At 48.3% G+C, this 21,267-nt stretch overlaps 1 protein-coding gene across 1 annotated transcript in view; it reads right to left on the reverse strand.

The window, feature by feature from the left end:
• Positions 1-21,267, reverse strand: part of TRIM13 (tripartite motif containing 13) — a 510,415-nt gene that overhangs the window by 211,776 nt on the left and 277,372 nt on the right. The window contains exon 2 of the mRNA XM_069639814.1: positions 11,246-11,370. Coding sequence (XP_069495915.1) covers positions 11,246-11,332 — 87 coding nt within the window. The 5' untranslated portion in view covers positions 11,333-11,370. The remainder of the gene's footprint in view (positions 1-11,245; positions 11,371-21,267) is intronic.

The following is a 21,267-nucleotide window of genomic DNA, read 5'->3' on the forward strand; positions in this document are numbered from 1 at the left end:
CAGGCAACCATCTTGTGTGTGAAGGTGCTGAAATCCGGGGAACGGGTTGGGGTGTACAAATGTCATGTAGCCAGTAATGTCCGGAGGGTCCTAACAGGTAACTATGCAAAATGTGGTGCAGAGTGGTGAAACGGTGTAGAATTGTATAAGGAACAACGCTTTGCCACAAACCCCCAAACACATTTTGACTTTTGCTGAACTACGTGGAAAGGGGTGTGGTGTCCAAATGTCATATAGCCAGTAATGTCCGGAGGATCCTAACAGTCAACTATGCAACATTTGGTGTAGATTGGTGAAAAAAATCCCACCACAAACCTTTTTTCACTTTTATATATATAGATTGCTTTTCTGCTGAGCATCGAAAGGTAAAAGAACAAGGCAATGTTGATTTCCTTTCTCGATTCCCAATAGATGCTGAAAAAAAACTGTGACATTAGGTGAAGGGTATGTGATGAATCAGAGATGATTCAACCAGAAAACCTGGCCTGAAACCCTTCTCATGTGTCGAGGGAAAGGCAGACACTTTCTGATCCTGACAGGGTTGCGGGGGGCGGGGGAGGGGTGTTCTGCAGGAGGATCACATGGGGGGGGGGTAAGTCAGAAAGAATGGGAAACACCCAAGTTCCCAACCTTCTAATGGCCTATTGTAAAATAGAAACTGCTAGAAAAGCCAATTCTGACATTGTGGACTTCAAGTCGCACAATTCTATAAGTACTGGGAGGAGGAAGAGAACTGCAGAGGCACAACACTGCAAGTTGCATGCTATTAAGGATAATGACCCACACCTGAGGAAGCCTGTGAGGCATAAAAGGATCTCCTCAGAGGCAGCCCATTAAGAGCAGTAGCAGGTGAGGGAGTTGTTTTAACACTTCCACACAGCAGCAGAAGTCATATGAGAGCTGAGATGCCGGGACCACAGTGGTGTGTAAAATGGATACTAGTCCCGAGAGGGTCTCTTGTGCTTGAGCCCTTGACTGCAGAGGTTGTGCAGCGGGAAACATTGGGAGTGACGGCTCCCCCCCCCGTGGATTGTAGCTGCAGAGGCCGCACAACTGAAAGCACACCATTTAACAGTTTTCCCCATGTCAGACTAGCTGCGGTCGCAGGCGAGCACCAGAGAGCTGTGGGTGCCAGGAGAGCTCTGCTGTTGACAGACGCGGGCCGCAGGAAGCCACGAAGGAGAGGTTACCGGGCTGCACAGGAAAACAGAAGCAGAGGACCTGAAGGCAGAAAGGCAAACGGATGTGCACTCCAGACCCGGTGAGTTCACCTTTAGATTGTGACCCCGGAGCGCTCTGTTACCACCCACTGGCCAAGTCCGGGGGCTTACCCTCAGAAATATTATAAATAAAGCAAAGTTGAAGAAAAGGAACATTTTTGAATACCGAACCAATGTAAAGCAGCTTAATTCTTCTGTTGCGAACCAAGCAGATTTAAAAAGGAGCAGATGGCAGAACAAGAACCTAATTATCAGACCAGAAAGGTGTGATTATAATATTGTGGGTCATGTTAAAAGGCAGTAACAAGAGAGGGCAATAACATAAGACGAAAATACAAACCACTATTGCCAAAGCCAAAAGAGAAGCATACCAAGGCAATTTAGAAAGAACCAGTATTGCCCAAGCCAAAAGAAGGCAATTGAGAATGTCAGTGTTTGTAAAGACTCTTGCCCATATGTAAAGGAAGTCATAAGAGAAAATGGCTTAAACCCACATTGCCAAAGCCAAAGAAGTGTGAAAGTGAGACAGAATCATTATCGGCATTGGGTTTGTGCGTAAGAGGATAAACAAGAGTGACAGAAGGATTGCCCTTCTGATAGAAGGTATTCAGGAGGAGTGGAGCATAACTTGTATTGAATGTGGCAATCACAAACATGTAAAAATAAATAGCACCAGTGTGGTTCTTGTTTCCCCTAAAGAAGTTCTTAAACTTGATGGTGTGGAGCAAAAGACATTGCTAATCTTTTAGAAGTTAACCCATACCACAGAAGTATTTGCAATTAGTAGTTTATTCTAGCCTAGCAGGAGAGTACACCAGGTCAGAGAACATTGTAGCATGTTGTCCTGTTCTGGCAGGAGAGTACACCAGAGCAGAGCACTTTGTAGTAGTAGGCCTGGCAGGTGAGTGGACCAGGTGGAAGCCATTGAAGTACTGTGGTGTGATAACAAATCTTGAAGAAGAAGTTGAAGAACCACTAAAGTGTTTTTGTGGATTAATGCAGAATAATCCTGACAAATTAATATCACTGAAGCAAGTGTTGTGTAAACTGCTGCAGAATTATGTAATATTGTCAAACAAGTGGTTGTGTGAACTAGTGCAGAAATAACCCGACAAAGACCTTTTTGTTGAAACTAATGAAAGACGGAATTATTAACTGCTGATGAAAAGAAGTTGTTTCAAGATCTTTGTTGCAAGTGAAAAGAAGAAAGCTTTGTTGAACATTTCTGAACTGTTGGTTGAATTCAAGTTGGAACAAATTGAGAACTGAAATGAAACTTTTGTTATGAGCCAGCTTTTCCTTATCCTTTTGGAACTGTTGAACAAAATCCTGCTTGAATCTGGGGAAGGGGAATTCACCCAGATTATAAAGTGAAACGGTTATCATGATGTGAATTTAATTGTTACACCTGTTGTTTTTGAACTGCCATATATTACCTTGTTAAGTTGGTGTATGTATAAGTGTGAGGCACAGAAACCTTTTGTTAGAGTGTTTCCTTTTGTTTATTTTAAGTAGGGAAATCCTCATCATGGTAGGGATAGTGAGGCGTTTATCCAACCTTTTGAATTAATAAAATGGCATCTTTTGAAATAACTCCACAAAGTTGTCCGCCTCACATTTCTGACCCCTCACAAACCAAAGAGTAAAATTGTTTGTCACTTGTGAAGTGCCGCCATATCTGGGACATGGGTTGTGTGGTAGCAAAGGGACCCTTTCCTTTCTCCTCTCATGTCAAGGATTTTGAGTTGTGTGCATAAGCATGTGTTTGACCTAATGAGGCTTCTCTGTAAGAGCGATGCTGTGCACAAGAAAGAAGTGAGGGCAAGATGTGCTAGATTAACAGTAATATGGACTCTGTCTCTCTCTAGATTAAATGTGTAAATTGTATGTTTTGAGAAGTACGCCTTCTTGATAGCCCTAATACCATAAGGACAAATGGGTAGGGCACTAGAAATAAGGACCCATTCTATGTCAAATTGGGTGGTGCAGGTGATATGTTGTGATCACTAGGCAGTTCTAATATCGTTCAGCATAGGTATGGTGGAGGGACTGAGGGAAATCCCCCTTTTACTACCTGCATGCTCACATGAGTCAGAGAGTCATTCTCCGCAATTTATGGTTATACTATATATCGCAGCTCAAAGTCATCAAACATAAGGAAAATTCATGGTAACACGTAATCAAAAATATTGTCAGTCATGTCTTACCAGTTCAAGGTGGTGCACACCTAGGATGACGTTTTTAATAAAAATGCAATGGGCCAGTTATGGCACACTCTGCTTTGAAAGGCACTTTCTGCTTCATGGAACAGCTGGCTGTTATGTATTGGGAACCTCATTACATTATTTACATTGGCAGTCATATATAATTAAAGGCAGGTTTAATAAAACCATCCATGAGTCAAGCATTATAAACAACAATAAGAGAAACATTGGAATGCACACAAATTTGGAAAAAAACATAAATCTTTGAAGCAGCCCTACAACCATAGATGCTCTTGAAAGCAACATTCGACAACTCTCATCCCAACTTAGAAAGGAGCCCTGGCTTCTACAAACAGCCTTATCCTGTAACACAATCCTCACCATGATGGATTCATCAGCCCGTTTCTCATGTTTCTCTGTGTTGCAGGTTTACCAGATGTTTTAGCTTCGGTTAGAGGGAGAGGAATGTTGCATTGCTTTTTGACCGAAAAAAGGATTTGCCAGTGTTTAGTTATGCGTTATGGAGCAGCCTGCTCTTATGACAAAATAAGACTATATCTAAGAGCAGCACATAGGTGGACTAAAAAACAATGCACTAGGCAAAGTAGACAAAAGCAACTGTAACATAGAACATTCTGAAACTTTCTTGCCAACTTATACAGAAGTCCAGGTCGATTCCATAAACAGAGCCTTAACCATGATGCACCCGGACATACATTGTGGAGTAGCTGATTGGTACTATGGTCCTCCTAAAAACAAGAGATGTTGAGGATAGCTAGCTATCCAGGCCTTAAATGGGAATAAGATTAGGCTAGACGTTTGATATCTGATTTTGTAGATGGAACAAGTTACTTACCTGTAACTGTTGTTCTCCAGCATGGGTCTGGCATGGATTCACATGCTCATGAATATTCCCCGTCGTCAGGCTGGGAATCCTCGGTAAAGAAAAAACCAGTATCAGTTTCGTTTCTGATCTGTCTTTCGTAGTAGTAATCAATCACTGATCTCTGCGTCATACTGACCACAGCCAATGACTGCCCTCTACCTAAGCCCCGCCTCTGGCAGCCATCTTCAGATTTGGAAGCACGTAAAGTGGCAGTATGACCAAGTGAAGAGCCGCAGAGGGGTAGGCGGGAGGGTTCGCATGTGAATCCATGCCAGACCCATGCTGGAGAACAACAGTTACAGGTAAGTAACTTGTTCCTTCTCCAGCATGGGGTCTGGCATGGATTCACATGCTCATGAATAAAGAATACATAGCAGTACCCACATGCACAACCACGGGAGGTGGCAAAGGCTCAACATTAAGCATCACATCAAACTCAACATTAAGCAATCTTACCTCCTCACCAGGCTCACCTCAGGCGAACAGGTTGCGCAGCACTGCTTGGCCGACCCTGGACTCCTCCCTGGAATCCCGATCGACGCAGTAGAATTTCGTGAAGGTGTGCGTCGACCTCCACGTAGCAGCCCTGCAAATGTCCAGCAGGGGCACACCAGATAGGAACGCCGTGGTAGCTGCGATCGCTCTGGTGGAATGTGCTCTCGGACGGCCAGGCAGCGGTCGGTTTGCCAACCGGTGACAGTACATGATACAGCCGGAGAGCCATCTGGAAATGGAAGCCTTCGAGAGAGCCTTCCCCTGATTGACAGGTCCAAAGTTCACAAAGAGTTGTGACGTCTTCCGAAAACACTTCGTGCGGTCCACGTAGAACTTCAGCGCTCTAACCACATCCAGCGAGTGCAAAGTCCTCTCAGCCGGCGACGAAGGCGACGGGAAAAACACAGGCAACACCAAGGGTTCGTTGAGATGGAAGTCCGACGGCACCTTGGGCATGAAGGAGGGGTGCGTCCTGAGCACCACCCTCGTGTCGTGAAAAGTCAGTACGGGGCCTTGCAGGAAAGGGCCTGGATCTCTCCCACCCGTCGTGCGGAGGTGATGGCCACAAGAAACGCTGTTTTCCACGACAGGAACTTCAACGGGGCCGAGTGCAGAGGCTCGAACGGAGGTCCCATGAGCTTGGTCAGCACCACGTTGAGCTCCCACGCCGGGGCCGGAGCCTTCACCAGCGGGAACGATCTGAACAGTCCCTTCATGAACTCTTTCACCAGACGATGAGACCACAAGGACGTCCGCCCCGTGGTTCAAGTGTATCGGGAGATCGCAGCAAGATGAATCTTGATGGACGCGTGTGCCAGTCCAGCTTTGGCCAGCGTCAACAGGTACGGCAGTACTTGGGGAGCCGTAATCCTTAGAGGGTTAATCTTCTGTGCGTGGCACCAGACAGAGAACCTCTTCCATTTGTGTCCGTAGCATTTAAGAGTCGAGGACGCCCTGGCCTTTGCAAGAACCTCTCTGCAGTCGGCCGGTATGTCGTATCCTCCAAACTCTAGCGCTGCAGGAGCCAGGCCTGCAAGTTCAGCGACTTCGGGTCGTGGTGGAGGATGGCGCCTCCTTCCCTGGAGAGCAGATCCGCGTCCACTGGCAGCTTGATTGACGGGGACGCTAACAAGTCCAGAAGGTCCGGGAACCATATCTGCCTCGGCCACGCAGGTGCGACGAGGATCATCCTGCACCGTGACCTCTTGAGCTGGTTGATGAGCCGGATCAGCAGTGGCAATGGAGGGAACGCGTATAGGAACAGGCCCTCCTAGGGGAACGAGAAAGCATCGCCCATGCTCCTCGGCTGGGGAAACCTGCTGGCGAACCTCCGGCACTTGGAGTTCGTCGCCGTCGCGAACAGGTCGATCTGGGGTGTGCCCCACCGTCGGAAGAGGCGATCCACTAGCTCCTGCCGTAGTTCCCACTCGTGGCACGAGCGCAGCTCCCTGCTGAGTGAGTCGGCGATGGTGTTTTTTATCCCTGCCAGATGAAACGGCACCAGAAACATCCTTTGGGCGACGGCCCAATGCCACAGGTCCTGCGCCTCCTTGGACAGTGCTGGGGACCTGGTTCTGCCCTGTTTCCTGATGGTGGTGGTGTTGTCGGTGAAGATCCTCACCACCTTGCCCTTGAGGGACGGAAGGAAGGACCTGAGGGCCCAAAAAACTGCACGGAGCTCCAGGACGTTGATATGGAGGGACTTCTCCGTCGGGAGCCAAAGGCCTCTCGCGTGCAGATTTTCGGTGTGCGCTCCCCACCCTTCCAGGGAGGCATCCATGGTCACTGTCTCCTGGTGGCCTGGGGTCTGGAAGTCCATGCCCGCCGTCAGATGCCCGCGGGTGCCCCACCACCGGATCGCTCGTCGGAAACTCTCGTCGAGTGTGATCCTCTCCTCGAAGCCGCCCGTCGTTTGGATCCAGCGCGCGTCCAGGAACTCCTGCAACGGGCGCATCCGGAGCCTGCACATGGGAATGAGGTAGATGCAAGAAGACATCATTCCGAGGAGGGACTTGATGGACCTCACCTTGGCCGCGTCGGAAACCAACATCCGCTGTACCTTGCCCAGGATGGCCCTGGTCCTTTCCTCCGACGGGGAGGCCAGAAGGGACACCGTGTCGAGCTTCGCTCCCAGAAACAGTGCGTCTTGCGCGGGTACCAGGTGGGACTTGGCGTAGTTCACGGAGAATCCCAGGTCCGTGAGAAGTTGGACGGTCCTTGCCGTGTGCTCCACGGCGAGCTCCCTCATCTTGGCTCGGATGAGCCAGTCGTCCAGGTAGGGGTAGACGTGGATCCCCTCTCGGCGCAGCTGCGCCGCCACTGGTGCAAGGCACTTGGTGAATACCCTGGGTGCCGACCGTAGACCGAAGGGAAGGGCTCTGAACTGATAGTGACGCCCTTGGACCACGAACCTGAGGAATTTTCGGTGCCCCTTTAGGATGGGAATATGGAAGTAGGCATCCTCCAAATCCAACGACGACAGGAAGTCGCCCTCCTCCAGCTGACCCAGGACGTGCTGGAGGGTGACCATCCGGAACTTCTGTGCCTTGATGAACTTGTTCAGCCGTCGTAGGTCTAGGATGGGGCGCCATCCTCCCGTCTTCTTCTTCACGAGGAAGTATCTTGAGTAAACTCCAGAGCCCCGAAGCCTCTTTGGGACGAGTTCGATGGCGCCCTTCCTTAGCATCGCCCTTACCTCCCGGAGAAGCTGAGGGACGTGAAGCTCTTTCCTGGCCACAGGGGGGACGCGCGGGCACCTTCTTTGAAACTCGAGCGCGTGGCCCTGGGCTAGGGCGTCCAGCACCCAACGGTCGGTGGAGATGGACTCCCACACGCTGACGAAGCTCGCCAGCCGGCCTCCCACCGGGGTGCTTCGGTGGGGGCCCGACCCCACGGCCGGTTCAATCCTGCTTAGACGAGGCTTTGCCGCCTTGACCTCCTTGGCGACGACGGCGGGGTCCGCCTGACTTGCCTCGTCCCCTGTAAGCTTCCTGAGACGACGAACGGGCCGCTTGACGGTAGGTGGAAAATCCACCGCCGGAACCTTTGGAGGCGCCTTTGCCTCCGCCGCTCCGAAAGGGCGGCCGCCGTTGCTGGAGAACCCCGAGAGCCCGGGCCGTCTCCGTGTCCGCTTTAATGGCTTGAAGGGAATCGTCCACTGTTTTCCCAAACAGGTTGCTCCCATCGAACGGCATGTCCAGGACTCTGGTCTGTACGTCTTGACGGAAGTCAGTAGCCTTGAGCCATCCACGCCGCCTAAGGCACACGCCGTTGCCCAACTGGCGAAATCCAGTGTCGGCGATGTCCGTCGCAATAGTGATGGCGTGGTCCGACGCCACCTCACCTTCCTGCAAGATCTCCAGGGCATCCGCCCTCTTGTCGTCCGGTAGGAAGTCCAGCAGGGGAGCCAGCTTGTACCACAGCTCCCTGTCGTACCGGGTTACGATAGCCAAGGCGTTAGCCGCCTTAATCGTCGTCGCTGCAGACGAGATGACCCTGCGCCCCATCGTGTCCAATTTCTTTCCCTCGCCGTCCGGCGGGGAAGTCGACATGGAGGCCGCACCCCCCCCCCCGCTTTCTTCCTGGCCGCCGCGGAGACGACGGAGTCCGGGGTAGGCTGTGCCCGGAGGCACAAGGGGGCCGCGTCCGGGACCCGGTACTTCTTCTCGTACCGGTCTCTTCTAGCCGGCGTCATGGATGGGTTCTTGAGGAGGGCGAGGCCCTCATCCCAAATATCGTCCAGTAGAGGTACCGCGAGGACCGTCTTCCTCTTGGCCTCGCGCCGCTGATAAAGGAAACCTTCCTTCTTCTTCTCCTCAGGGCAGAGCTGGAAGAGCTCGGATGCCCTGGCGATCATGGAGTGAAAAGATCCAATCTCGTCGGGCGGGGAAGCCCGGGTGGGAGGAGACGACGGCAGATCCTCGTTGTACACCTCGTCGTCCGTACCCATCGCGGCCGTGTCAGTCCCCGTATCATCCCCTCGAGTCGTGGACGGGGAGGAGGACTGAACGGGGCGCGACGGCTGAAAAGGAGGTGGAGGGTGAATCCTTCTTTTCTTAGGAGGGGGGCTGCCCGAAGGGCCTGGTTCCGGGTCCCCCGACGGGAGTGGTTCCTCCACTGGTAACGGCAGTCTCGTCCTTATCTCTGAGCATAAGGACTGTATAGCCAACAAAATGGCCGCCGAGTTGTCTTGCGGCACTGGCAGAGGGGAATCTGTCGTCGTCTCCTGCGTCGGGATCCCTCCCGACGGGCTGGTCTTTTTCCACGCCAACGCCGTGGCTTAAGACCTCGATCAGTTCTTCCTCAGAGGTTGAGGCCGAATCCACGGCGACCTCCTGCCCCCCCCTTTTTCTTCTCCGTCGGAGGTTTCACGGGGTCCTGTCGATGGGCATAAAAGAGGACTCCCTCCGCGGTGGCAGGGAGACTCTGAGCCCCGAGGTCGCCACCACAGGCGTAGCCTCCACAGGCTGAGCCAGGGCCGCCGCGACTGCGACTGTCTCGATAGAGGCCTTGGCGGGATGGATTAAGGCTTTCACCACCCTTGGTGCGCTCACCGCCTTCTCCTTGAGGGGGGGACACTGCCTCGCTCCCCCTCCGCCTTCAAGCTCGACCGGGGCCTCTCCAGGAGCTTCGCCGGGTGCTCGGCCTTCCTCTTACCCGACCCAGAGCGTTGGCTCGTGGTTGATGGTGCCGGGGAGGGTGCGCCCTGCCTGGCGCCCGTAGAGCCCGACCGTTCGGCGCTCCCGGTGCCAGCGGACTCGCGGTGCTTGGCCTTATGTTGGACCCCCGTCGCCGAGGCGTCCTCAAAGGTCTTAGAAGACCGCTCGGATTTCTTCCTCTTCTTCTCGCCGGACGGGCTCTTCCCTTCCAGCCAGTTGGCGAGACGTTGATGGCGGTCCTTCATGGTCCGCTCCGACATGTTGCCGCAAAACGCACAGTCCTTCTCCACGTGCGTCTTGTCTTCATGTAGGCAGTAAAGACAAAAGGAGTGTTCGTCTTCCTTAAAGACATTCTGCAGCTGGCATCCAGGGCAGACCCTGAACAGCTTTCCGGGCGTCGAGCTTCCCTTCTCCTGGGCCATGACCGAGATGGGCCTGAGAAACCTCTGGAGTCCTCCAAAAGCGTAGCTCGACGAATCTTCACCCTTGAGGGGCGTAGACAAATCCGACACGGGTCCCTGTTGATCGGATGGAGAGTCGGTGGAGCTTGAGGCTCTTTTGACCGAAAAAAACGAAGTTTTTGAGAAAAAACGTGAAAAAATAGCACTAACGCTCGAGAGCAATAGCACGAGGATCCCAACACATGAACGTGCGGTAAAAATCTGAAGATGGCTGCCAGAGGCGGGGCTTAGGTAGAGGGCAGTCATTGGCTGTGGTCAGTATGACGCAGAGATCAGTGATTGGTTACTACTACGAAAGACAGATCAGAAACGAAACTGATACTGTTTTTTTCTTTACCGAGGATTCCCAGCCTGACGACGGGGAATATTCATGAGCATGTGAATCCATGCCAGACCCCATGCTGGAGAACAATGTTTAACTCATTCATTTGTATTTAGCTGTATAGGGCCTCATCACGAGTTGGGCGGTATCCCGACTAGGATACCGCCCAAATTTATTTGCCTTAGCGCCCACCCATCCGGCGATATTACTGCCGGATCATGGGTTGGGCACTAACAGTTACTCCCCATTCCCCATTCAGTCCACTGGACCCAATGGGGAATTTTCTGCACAATTACCACGCAGTAATACTGCTGGTGGTAATTGCGCCAAAAATTGGCATTTCTCCTGCATGTTTACCCCCAGCTTTCAGCTGGGGGTAAACAAGCCAGACACGACATTGGGCGGACTGGTAAATGCAGCGGCAACACTGTTACCACTGCATTTAAGGGATACCGCCCAACTCGTGATGAGGCCCATAGTGCTTGCAGTGCCAGTCCTTTTATATACTCTGCCCCCGTCTCTGATCTCTCAACACCTCTCTACCATCTACCATTGCCTAGCCCCTTCTCCCTTCACATAAGAAGACATGGAGATTTAGAGGGTTCTGTCACTACAGTGGGTTTAGAGTATTTGCATTAGAAATCCTGGCTCATACTCCAGAGGAGCCACAGGCGATCCATTCTCTCTCCGAACTAAAGTTCCGGAACGTCAATGCATGACAACCTTAACCATTACAATTCAGCAATTAGGTCAATTGATGTCATTGTATGTACGCATGAACATAACCCAACATGAATGTACAAACCCCAAGAAATCCTTCTTTCCCACAGAGCCATCATCTTAGATCATCTGTCCAATACCCAATACAATTTCATCATCCTCTTAATATTAACTTCTTTACCTGTAATCACATGGCCACCTCATGTAAGTATTTTTCTATGTAAATTCATTTGTACTGATTGACCCCCTTTGTGCTTCCTTGGCCATGCAAAGACTTACTTTAAACATGCGGGCAGATAGGGTTAGGGGGTCGGCGTCATTTCCTGGGTTGGCCGGCATGGTCTTGAGGTTCTTGATTAGCTTCATTTTATCAGACGGTGTAAACTGAGCGAGTAAGAGTGGATCTGTAAAGTACAAATATTTTAGAATGGCTGTTAACACATCTGACTGTGATATTTCTATTAACTTTATTTAATACTAGCTGATATACCTGGCGTTGCCCGGGATTTTCTTTTCTTTTAGGTACTAATTGTTAGAAATACCTTAAGGTAGCTTTATGCTTTTCGGAAAGACTCCATAAGAAAGGTGAAAAGAAAAATTCACTACATTTTTCGATTTGTCATTTTAAAAATGTTTTCTCATAAATACTACACAACACAATGTATTGTTCTTCTTATAAAGTCATTATGAAACATATAACTACATGAGAACAACATGGAGATTTCTGAGCGGCATAATGGCTGACATGATGTAGACGGTGCCAACAACTATGGACCTGAAGTTCAATATTACTAAAGTACATGTTTATTGTAAGGCTTGTTTATAAACAACATGTTTTGTTTCCCTTCCCGGTGAACACTGTCGCTTCAATTACGTCGGGCAAGCAATTTTTTAACGTATAGCCTTGTGCCATTACAAAGCCCAGGTGGGTCGAGATTGCGAAGCACCATGATGGGTGACCCAACTTTCAGTCGAAGGTGATGTGGTGGCATTCCCCGGGGGTCGAGTGAGTTTCTATTCTGTTGGATAGTTTACAGCTTCGTCGGCATCCATCACCGTATGAATTGAGCTGTACTCAGTAACTGTGACCGGAAGTATATCCTGAATCTGATCCCAGGGCCTCGACCTCAAGTTTTGTTCCTCGTCTCAGAACTGGTCCTTCTACGACCAGATTGATGTTTTGCCGATTTCAGGCAACCGTCTCATGTGTGAAGGTGCTGAAATCCAGGGAAAGGGTGGGGTGTCCAAATGTCATGTAGCTAATAATGTCCGGAGGATCCTAACAGGTAACTATGCAAATTATGGTGCAGATTGGTGAAACAGTGTGGAATTGCATAAGGAACAACACTTCACCATGCCACAAAACTACAAACAAATTTTGACTGGTGCTGAAATCTGGGGAACAGTCTGAGGTGTCCAAATGCCATGTAGCTCGTAATGTCCGGAGGGTCCCAACAGGTAACTATGGAAAATGAGGTGCAGATTGATGAAACGGTGTGGAATTGCATAAGGAACAACGCTTTGCCACAAACCCACAAACACATTTTGACACAAATCCTGCCACAAACACATTTTCCCTTTTATACATATAAATATGCTGCTCCCTGTGTTAAGGGCTGTAAGGTTATTTTCATCTATACAAAACCCCATCATCTTGCCTCATATTAATACATTTAATTGGAAAACAATTCATAATACATTTGTGACAGTTTTGTAATTTAAGGACACTAAATATTAAATGCTCATTAATGACTTTGCTTCCAGATTCTGCGTAGCAACTTTTCCTTTGCAAAATGTGAATCTGTCTTAAAATTGTCTAAATGTCACAATTAAGAAGGCTTTCAGATTGAAAAAAATAGTGTCAACTTTGCATTCAGTTCTGTTTTTTAACAGCTTGGTATGTTGTGAAACAAGGTTATTACCAAGCATCTGTGCTAGAACAGCAAGAAAAGCGAGCACAGTAGTGTTCCTCCTGCACACACCCCAACCTTTTCCAAATGTATATGTAGACTTCAATTGATTGTGTTGCACTTTCCCTTTCTCCGCGTTCCAGGCTGTGGGGTGAGGACTTTTATTATTTTCTCCCTTTTTAAAAATGTGTCTCCAGTTTCAACAAAACACATCAACAAATTAAAATTAAACAGTGACTTAAATTCATAATGTCCATCATCGACCGACTATAATAGAAGGATTCTCCATAAAACAACCACATACTACTAACCACCCCTGCTCATAGCTTCTCTCTTGCGTACCTCCCACATAATGCACATACCCAAATGGGCTATCCTTTCTACTCGCAACACACAAGCCACGCACCCCCCACAAGAACAAACTGCTGCAAACAACAAACAACCCATACACTGGATGTTGCCCCTCTGGACACAATAAACCCAGTGATCGAGTGTTTGGTGTTTGAAGGAAGTTACTGGACCTTGCCTCATTGTATGCAGACTCTCCGGCGTGCTTGCTGAGAACAGCAGTCTTTTTTCACTCTTCACTAACTGCTCGCTCCTCCTGCTAACGCTCGCCTTCAAGAACAACTCGCAGAGCGGAGTGTGGTCGAGTGTCTGGTGTCTGGAGCCGGACCTGGTCAGTCCTTATAACAACGGATTGAGGGAATCTCCACAGTGTATTGTGGTCCGGACCCCTGAGCCTCACGTTGAATTGAGCTCCTCCTACTGAGCTGCCTTGACTTGCCACACTCAGCGCGCCCTTTCAAGGACTGTTAACTTGTGGCCACGTGGGAGGATCCATCCCCTCGAGTGACAAGGAAATTCAAGGTAAGACCGGGCAAGAGAACACCCTCCCCTGTATAATCCGCTACTTGCTTGAACACCTTCTGATCTTTTGGTGCGGAAAGTTTGAAATAAAATACTCGAACCCACGCAGAAATGTCCCAAGGCCGCTGGTATTGGGACTGCAGGAAATGCTACGAAATCGCAGAGTGAGCTCCCCCCCTGTCTTGTCCCTGAACAAGGGACTGCGGGAAGTACATCATCGCTAGAAGAGCTTGCTGACGGCTGCCTACCTAACAACTTGCATCTCGTGGGTAAAGAGGGGGAGACGGAGAGTCTTTTCCCCGAAAACATTGTTAGCACGGCACCCCAAATTACATACACAGAGGAGGAGTGGTGCCTGGATCTGGCAGGGTTAACAGGGGACACCCACCGGGAACTTGGAAAAGCGCAAGATCTCTTAATCCCAAATGGCCCTAGTCAATGCCTATCGCCTATGTCACTGCTGGTGCAAACAATGGAGGCACCTTTAGAACAACAACACTATAGGCCGATAGTTACTGAAGTGCCTGACCCCGGGGCATTCCGGTACTCAGAGTACCTTGGCGGATACAAGGGAAGGGGTGAAAGGGGAGAAAACCTTGCCACAACCAACGTTCCCCCAGATGAAGACCCTGCCTACTGGGATGATGTCTTCGTCATATCCACAAAAATCTCGAGACTTCAGGATATGCTGACTTAAGACAATGCACAAATTTAAACAACTTGGAATTGCTACATTCAGCACTGGTGGCACGCCTGTCGCGTGACATTGCGGATATCAAAACTATGATTGATTGGCAAAGAAGACTCAGTGGCGCCACCCAGAAGATGTGTTCTAGTCCTTTAGGTGATAACCTGACACCTTTGAAAGTCATGAAACTACAAAGGATGTTGAAGAGGGTAGGTTGATTCCGGATCGAGTGCTACCAATAGGATGTTCTCAAAGCGTGGATCCGGACAGGGACCCGATAAAACAAAGACTCCTACTAACTCATCGGTCCTCGCTGTCTTCATCACTTTCCTCCCCCCGAAGCAGGATCTCTTCCTTTACCAGTCGAGGTCATAGCGATTTTCATCCCTCGCCCCCGTCCATGGGTCAAAACCAAAACGCGATCATGACTGGCTTGGCTGTGGCATTGAATCCCTACACCAAACTCTATGAAACCATGAACGACACCTTGAAAGATCAGGCAACCCTTTTGGCAATGATTCCTACCAAATTAATATACCTAGAATCAGGTATGGCGGCAACACAAAAGAGGTTAGATAGAGAGGCAGAACTAAAAACACAATGCAGGGCTGCCTATATGATAGAGCCAGACGGAAGACGCAGACAAAACTGTTCTAATGGCCGCAGTGCTGGAGGCACTCAAGTGGTCAAGGTCCCACATACAAAGAGAGGGTAGGAACCTGGATGTTAGTGCAGAATTACGCCCCCTGTCCCTGAAATCCAGCAAAGGAACGCAACGTATATTCCGGCGATATGCGGAACGACTGTTAACTCAACAACTTGCTTGCCCAGGGAGACTGACAACTCCCCAGTGGTGGGCAATCAGATATCAGGTGCAGACATTCCTGTGTAGTTGCAGGTATTGCAACTGCATAGGAACATTCTTTGGAATGCTTGGAGACTGACCTGCCTAACCCTAAAAATATCGGGCCTCCTGCAGAGACAGCAGAATCAGTTTGTAATACTGCATCCAATGCCACGATCCTCCCAAAGTGTAATGGGAAACCTTTCCCAATATTTAATAATCCTAATATTCAGGTAAGGGGAGGGGATCCAAATACGAAAAAGGTGAATAATAAACATCCCACAACAAAGCCAAAATCTAATGGATCAAGAGCCTTTCTTTGTAACTTAACAATGCTGCAGCCAGAAAAAAAGTCCCAGAAAATAGCACAAACAACCGGCAGGAACATCTTAATACTGAAGCCAAAACATCTGGCACAACCGCAAATGGAGCAAGATCTTCTGAGTGCCAGGGATATGGCAACCAGAGAGGATCAGCTCCTTTTGGACTTGTCTACCTACTCTGACACTCAAGAGGTTTTGGTTACTAGCCCGCTGAATCAAACCTATACGTGGGTGGATGATCTGGCTGAAAACTCGTTTTCCCAAACTGATTCCCAAGATACTCCGATACCCAAGTTTAGGGTCATGGAACTAGAGGAGGTTGCTGAAGAGTCATTCATCTTGTTTCAGACGCTTGAAGAGAAGAGACGAGCCCTGATTGGAAAGTGTAAAGGTTCTGCAAAAATGGGCAAGGAGTCAAGTGATAGTGATCCACCACTAGTCTCTTCTCAAAGGAAGGAACGGAAGATCTTCCCAACTCTGGACAGAGATATTGATAGTTACCGTTCAGAAAGGTCCAGTAGGCAACATGCACAAGACGTCCCTGGACAACCAGGAATTGATTGGAGCACAACAAGACCAATCTACGAAGCAACAGTAACTGTTGAAAGGATAATTACTGTCACAGGTTTCCCCCCTTCTCACCTGTCTGTATTGTTTGTTCGGAATCTTCGAAGTTGCCTTCTTACTCTCTGTTCGGGTCTTGTACAACCCTGTGCGTGAATCCTCGGATTCCAGCGTGTGGTTCGTGACTCGACTCCAGGAAGCGTTCAGATGTCCGGGATAAGTCCAGGAATGACGAAGAGCGCACTCAGAGAATGCGCTCGCAATCCAGGAGTGCAGGATGAGGAAAGAAAGGGAAGGAAGTTAGGAGAGGAGAATCAGGGGACCGGTAACCAGGAACAAGAGGAAATCGCCATACGAAGTCCGGCCGCACACGTCTGACTACTGCAAGCGGTAGGGTTGAGATGCGCGGGGCCGCAGGAGCGTGCCTGTTTTGTAGAACATAGAGCGTACAATGCGAAGACTGGCAGACAACGTTCCGAGTTCCACGGCCATGTTGGGAGTGCAATCGAGTTTAATCCCCTATGGGTCAGGGACCACGAAATCCAGAAGGGACGCGTACGGTGGTTCATGACAAATTACATCCAATGATGGCCTAATTTTAAATTGGAGAAACATCTTAACCCCTTAACTGCCAGGCTATTATGTAAGTCTGTGCAAAAAGGACGAGCATACTTGTCCTTGGCACTTAGCTGCTTCATTGTGCTCCCCAGCTTCGTAATATCAACTTTGATGACATAAAAAGAGTCCAATTTGTGGATGAAAAAAGACTAGACTGAGTAACTCTGTATTTATTCTCGCTCATGATTAAAAAAACACTGCTGGACGCAACCCTGGATTTGCTCCCGAAGGGGTTTGAAATCACAGAAGACCCAATTGATAAACAAACCAAGGGGGCTAAAAGTCAAGAGGTAATCAAAAATGTAAGGTCATGTTTGAATAACCGAGATCAGGAACCCCAGGGAAGTAGCTGTTACACGTTGTGGGAGGTGGTCGCTATGGGCTCGCAATCGGTTGTGTGGTACTCTTCTCTACGCGACTCCCGAGAATCCTTCTCAAGATGACTTCCGTTCTGAAGGAAGCGGTCTAGACTCTTCACGTTTCTCCGAGACGTTCCGGCCTGCTCACGTGATCCTTTATCAAACACGGAAGCCGGCAACTCCTCGCGTCGCTTCTGTTTCTACAGACGCTCCGTGAGTTCGCCTCTAGGGATTTCAATATCTCTGCCTCTACTATTTGACTTTTCGACTAACCCTGTAACCTTTGTGTCTCTCAAGCTCTCATCTCCAGACTCTCGCTCCCATTCCGGTCTCGCTATCTCTCGGGATTTCTCATCGAGCCCAGATATCCATCGGCGTCACGATTACGCCAACCCTGATTTCATCCTTGCTGAAACACCCGATAGCTGTAAGTGCCATAAAATCAGAATTCCGTTCCGTCTCTTCCGATTCAGATTCTGACCAAGTATTATTTCTTTTAGAGCTCTCATCTCCCGATCTCTTCTCCTTCGAAGCCCTATATCAATCATCCTCTCCTTCACTCCGCTGGTGAGAACCCTTTTACTGTGCCATTTAATTTCCACTTCCTATTCCCTTCTTTTCGCAACTACTCTGACCATTTTCCTTTGTTCATCCAGACGAAGCCTTCCTGTCCAGCCACTCATAGAAGACATTCATCAACCATCCGGATCCACAACTCTTCCAGATTCTACCAGGGTTTTCTTCCCCATCGAGGGTTTCTCTGGCGACCCTGTTCTCTCCCCTGGTTAATCCCACTCCGGGTCGGAGAGGACATGGCTGTCCTAGGGTAGCTTTCACGGCTGCACTTGGTTGTTCTCTGGCGGTCTACTCGATCTGTCAAGGTGAGATTATTCACATTTTGTTAACTATTGCAGGAACAGTATCGAAATTACAGTCGCAATTCCATTAAATAACAGTAGCAAGCGTGGAGTTCTTCCTACCTTGAACTCAGAGAGTGCCCTAGTAACTCCGACATTAGAGGAAACTCGACTACCGCGGTTAAAAATAACAATGGACCCAACGAGAATCTCTATGCGCATGGTAATGGAAGCTCTGGTAAGTGGTATGACTGAATCCTCAGGTTAGAATTGGTCTTGGCTAGCTGGAATGCTAGCGTAATCGACCTGCAATTAACAGCCAATGAAGATTGACACACATTCTCTAAGCTTTGCCTCATGCATCTCTTCATTGAGGATGCTTTGACACTTAGGCAGCATCAAATCATCTGCCTCCAAGAAATTTGGCTTAGAGAGAAACCAATCTGCGGTGGTCTACTGTAATCATGCAAACTGAGGGAGGGCAGGGAGACTCTCAGCAGGCTTTATGACACTAATAAAATTGTGCTAAGGTTTACAAGTAACTAATTCAGAAAATCCAAATCCTTCTGTTCAATTATCAATTCTTAAATTGAAGACCCTGATCTCATCCTCACCTACCACCTTGTTCAATCTCTATCGGAATTCAGCAGGGATTAGTGATGAGGAGATCCTCAACACTTGTGACTTCACTAATTGATGAAGTCTACATCAAAGAAAACAACGCAAAAATCATGATCTGCAGGAATCTCAACATAAAATGCTTAGATAAAGAAGGAAAAAAACTGGTGGTCCCATTGCTAATGAAAAAAAGCAAAAGCATGGGTGACAGAGCTCGAAGAACAGGATATCTCGATGCTAAATAGTCATTTGAAGGAGGATAAGCCAGTTAAACCCACATGGAGCAGAGCGCAAAAAGCAAGACTGGACTACATTTTTTCTTAGGAAATGCCTGCAAATTGAGTACCTCGCTGAGGATAAAACCTATAGCTAACAGTGATTATTGCCTTCTAACTTTAAGCTGGACTGGGGAGATGCCTCAAAAATCTAAAACAATGAAAGCCACCATCCAGGTAAACCAAGGCGGTACCCGCTTAAGAATTCCCGGGATCGCAGTTCCAGACATCGTGGAAGCCTAAAGGTCAGGTACCATAGAGAAAGACCCCAGACTTGAATATCAGGGGCTTTTAATGCAATTTGAGATACAACATAAAAAAGGTCTGGGACAAGGGGTGAAAAACCTCCACAGCTACAACGGTGAGCTAAGGGAAATTAAGAGACTATACCGAGAGGACCTGGGAAAAACCAAACTAATCTTCGATAAAGCTTCCCTACTGAAGAAAAGGAAACCGCAATTCAAAAACTGGCTGATATCCACAAAAATCTCGAGACTTCAAGCAGATGGGGAAGAACTATTGAAAGTAATTGCCAAAAGAAATACAAGAGATCTTTGGGGGCTCCTCAACAATAACTCCGCTTTCCAGTCGTCCACAACGGTCTATGGTGTTACGGAGGAAAATTGGGTGTCTCATTACACTAAATTGTTTGCCGGACCATTTAACGCCCCCAAGCTAGGGGTCCCAAAGACTAACAAGAAATGGTTGATTGAATTTCACAGGGACAACATCATAGTCCTAATCAAAAACCTCAACTCGTCGCGGGCAGCGGGTCCGGACGGTCTCACCAATGACATCATTAAACGCACTCTCACTGGTGTCTCCACCTGCAGTACTTATGATGCTGCGCTGGGGCTTCCTCAACGTAACGTTACAGTCCATATTTTCGTTTTGGACTGGTTTTATTATTGTTCCATTGGTTTTCTTTGTCACAGTACCAGACAGCCAGACAGGTAGTTTTTTTTCAGGGGAAGTATCACAGTAACACATGTATAGTGATTCGTCCTGTTTTCTTGCAGCAGGTTTCACTACTTTGGTTGTTGAGCTATTTCAGCAAGGAGTTCTTCATCAGAACGAGAGCCCTTGTCTCCACAGGGGGAAATATCTACCGCTGAGGTGCCACTTGCCTCTACCCCTAGGAAGGGTATTGCAAAAATCATAAACTGCACTTAAGGAATCACCAACATTATCGAGTATGTGCTGTTAGGTCCCCTGCATGCAATTCTCAACGTTCACGAAGCAGGGTAGACATGTAAAGAATAAAAGAACTCGCTTTTACTCTTCCATTCTCCTCTCTTCCTCATGTACACGCTGCCTGCAAATATGGTTTGCTGGTCGCATTTACAAAATTCCTCGAGCAAGTACAAAACCCCTCTTTGCTTGCACTTCTATTTACCTTCCCCTCCTCCTCCATTTGCTCCTCTCTTACTTTCATTTCTTTTTCCTCTATCTGTCTCTTTTGCTTTTTTCCTCCTCAGTAATTTGCCACATTCAACTCTGTTCCTCCTCCACCCCCTCTCCTTCTCTTGTCTTCTTTGCTTTGCTCACAATGTTCCGCTGCTTGTTCTGTCTCTTCTCCTCCACCCTCTTTTTTTTTAAACATCTTTCTTTTATTTTGTACAGACGGACATGGGACAACATAATAACAAAATAAACAGGTTACAGCAATATACCATGCAACGGCATGACTGATACAGACAATGGGAACACAGTTTGACTATGTACCTTAGACTGTACGTTCCAAAGGATCAAGGCAGAGGCAGGCATAGGAAATACTGATGACACTTTACAATAACGCTAGATATTTATACTGCCTCGGTCTATAGCCCCCCAGGTAGGAATCCTGTATATAGTTAATAAAGGGAAGCCAGGTTGCAACATATGAGGAGTATTTTCCCTAACTCAGTACAATCATTTTCTCTGACGCTAGTATTTCCCAGATCTTCCTGTGAAGGCATAAGGAAGCAAGACACAGACAACAGGTTCAAAGTTCAAAACAAACTATTTTATTAAAATGAAAACTCAGGATGATAAAAGGCCTATCTTGTCCTATGCTAAGGTGGGATTTCCCTACCTGAATGAAACTAAGATAAGTCTGAGTCCAAGAGTTCAACTTATGAATCTGTCTGTGTCCAAAACCTATTCTTGCCCTCAGAACTAAAGCTAAACAGTGTAGCGATGTCAGCAATAAAAAGAAAAGTGTTCAACAAAACGTTCTGAGCTTCTTCTAGCTCGCAGCTTCCTATCAGCTCCCTTCCCCAAGGGTAAAACAGTTTCATAAAATGTCTCAAGATTACCTTTCTTAAGTTCAAGGTTATGCAGTTCTAAACAATCCCCAGGGCTCCCTTGCCCAAGTTTCAGGAAACACAATTCAA

The sequence above is a fragment of the Ambystoma mexicanum genome, chromosome 7q (genome assembly GCF_040938575.1).
Source record: "Ambystoma mexicanum isolate Mex_15411 chromosome 7q, UKY_AmexF1_1, whole genome shotgun sequence".
Taxonomy (NCBI): Eukaryota; Metazoa; Chordata; class Amphibia; order Caudata; family Ambystomatidae; genus Ambystoma; species Ambystoma mexicanum.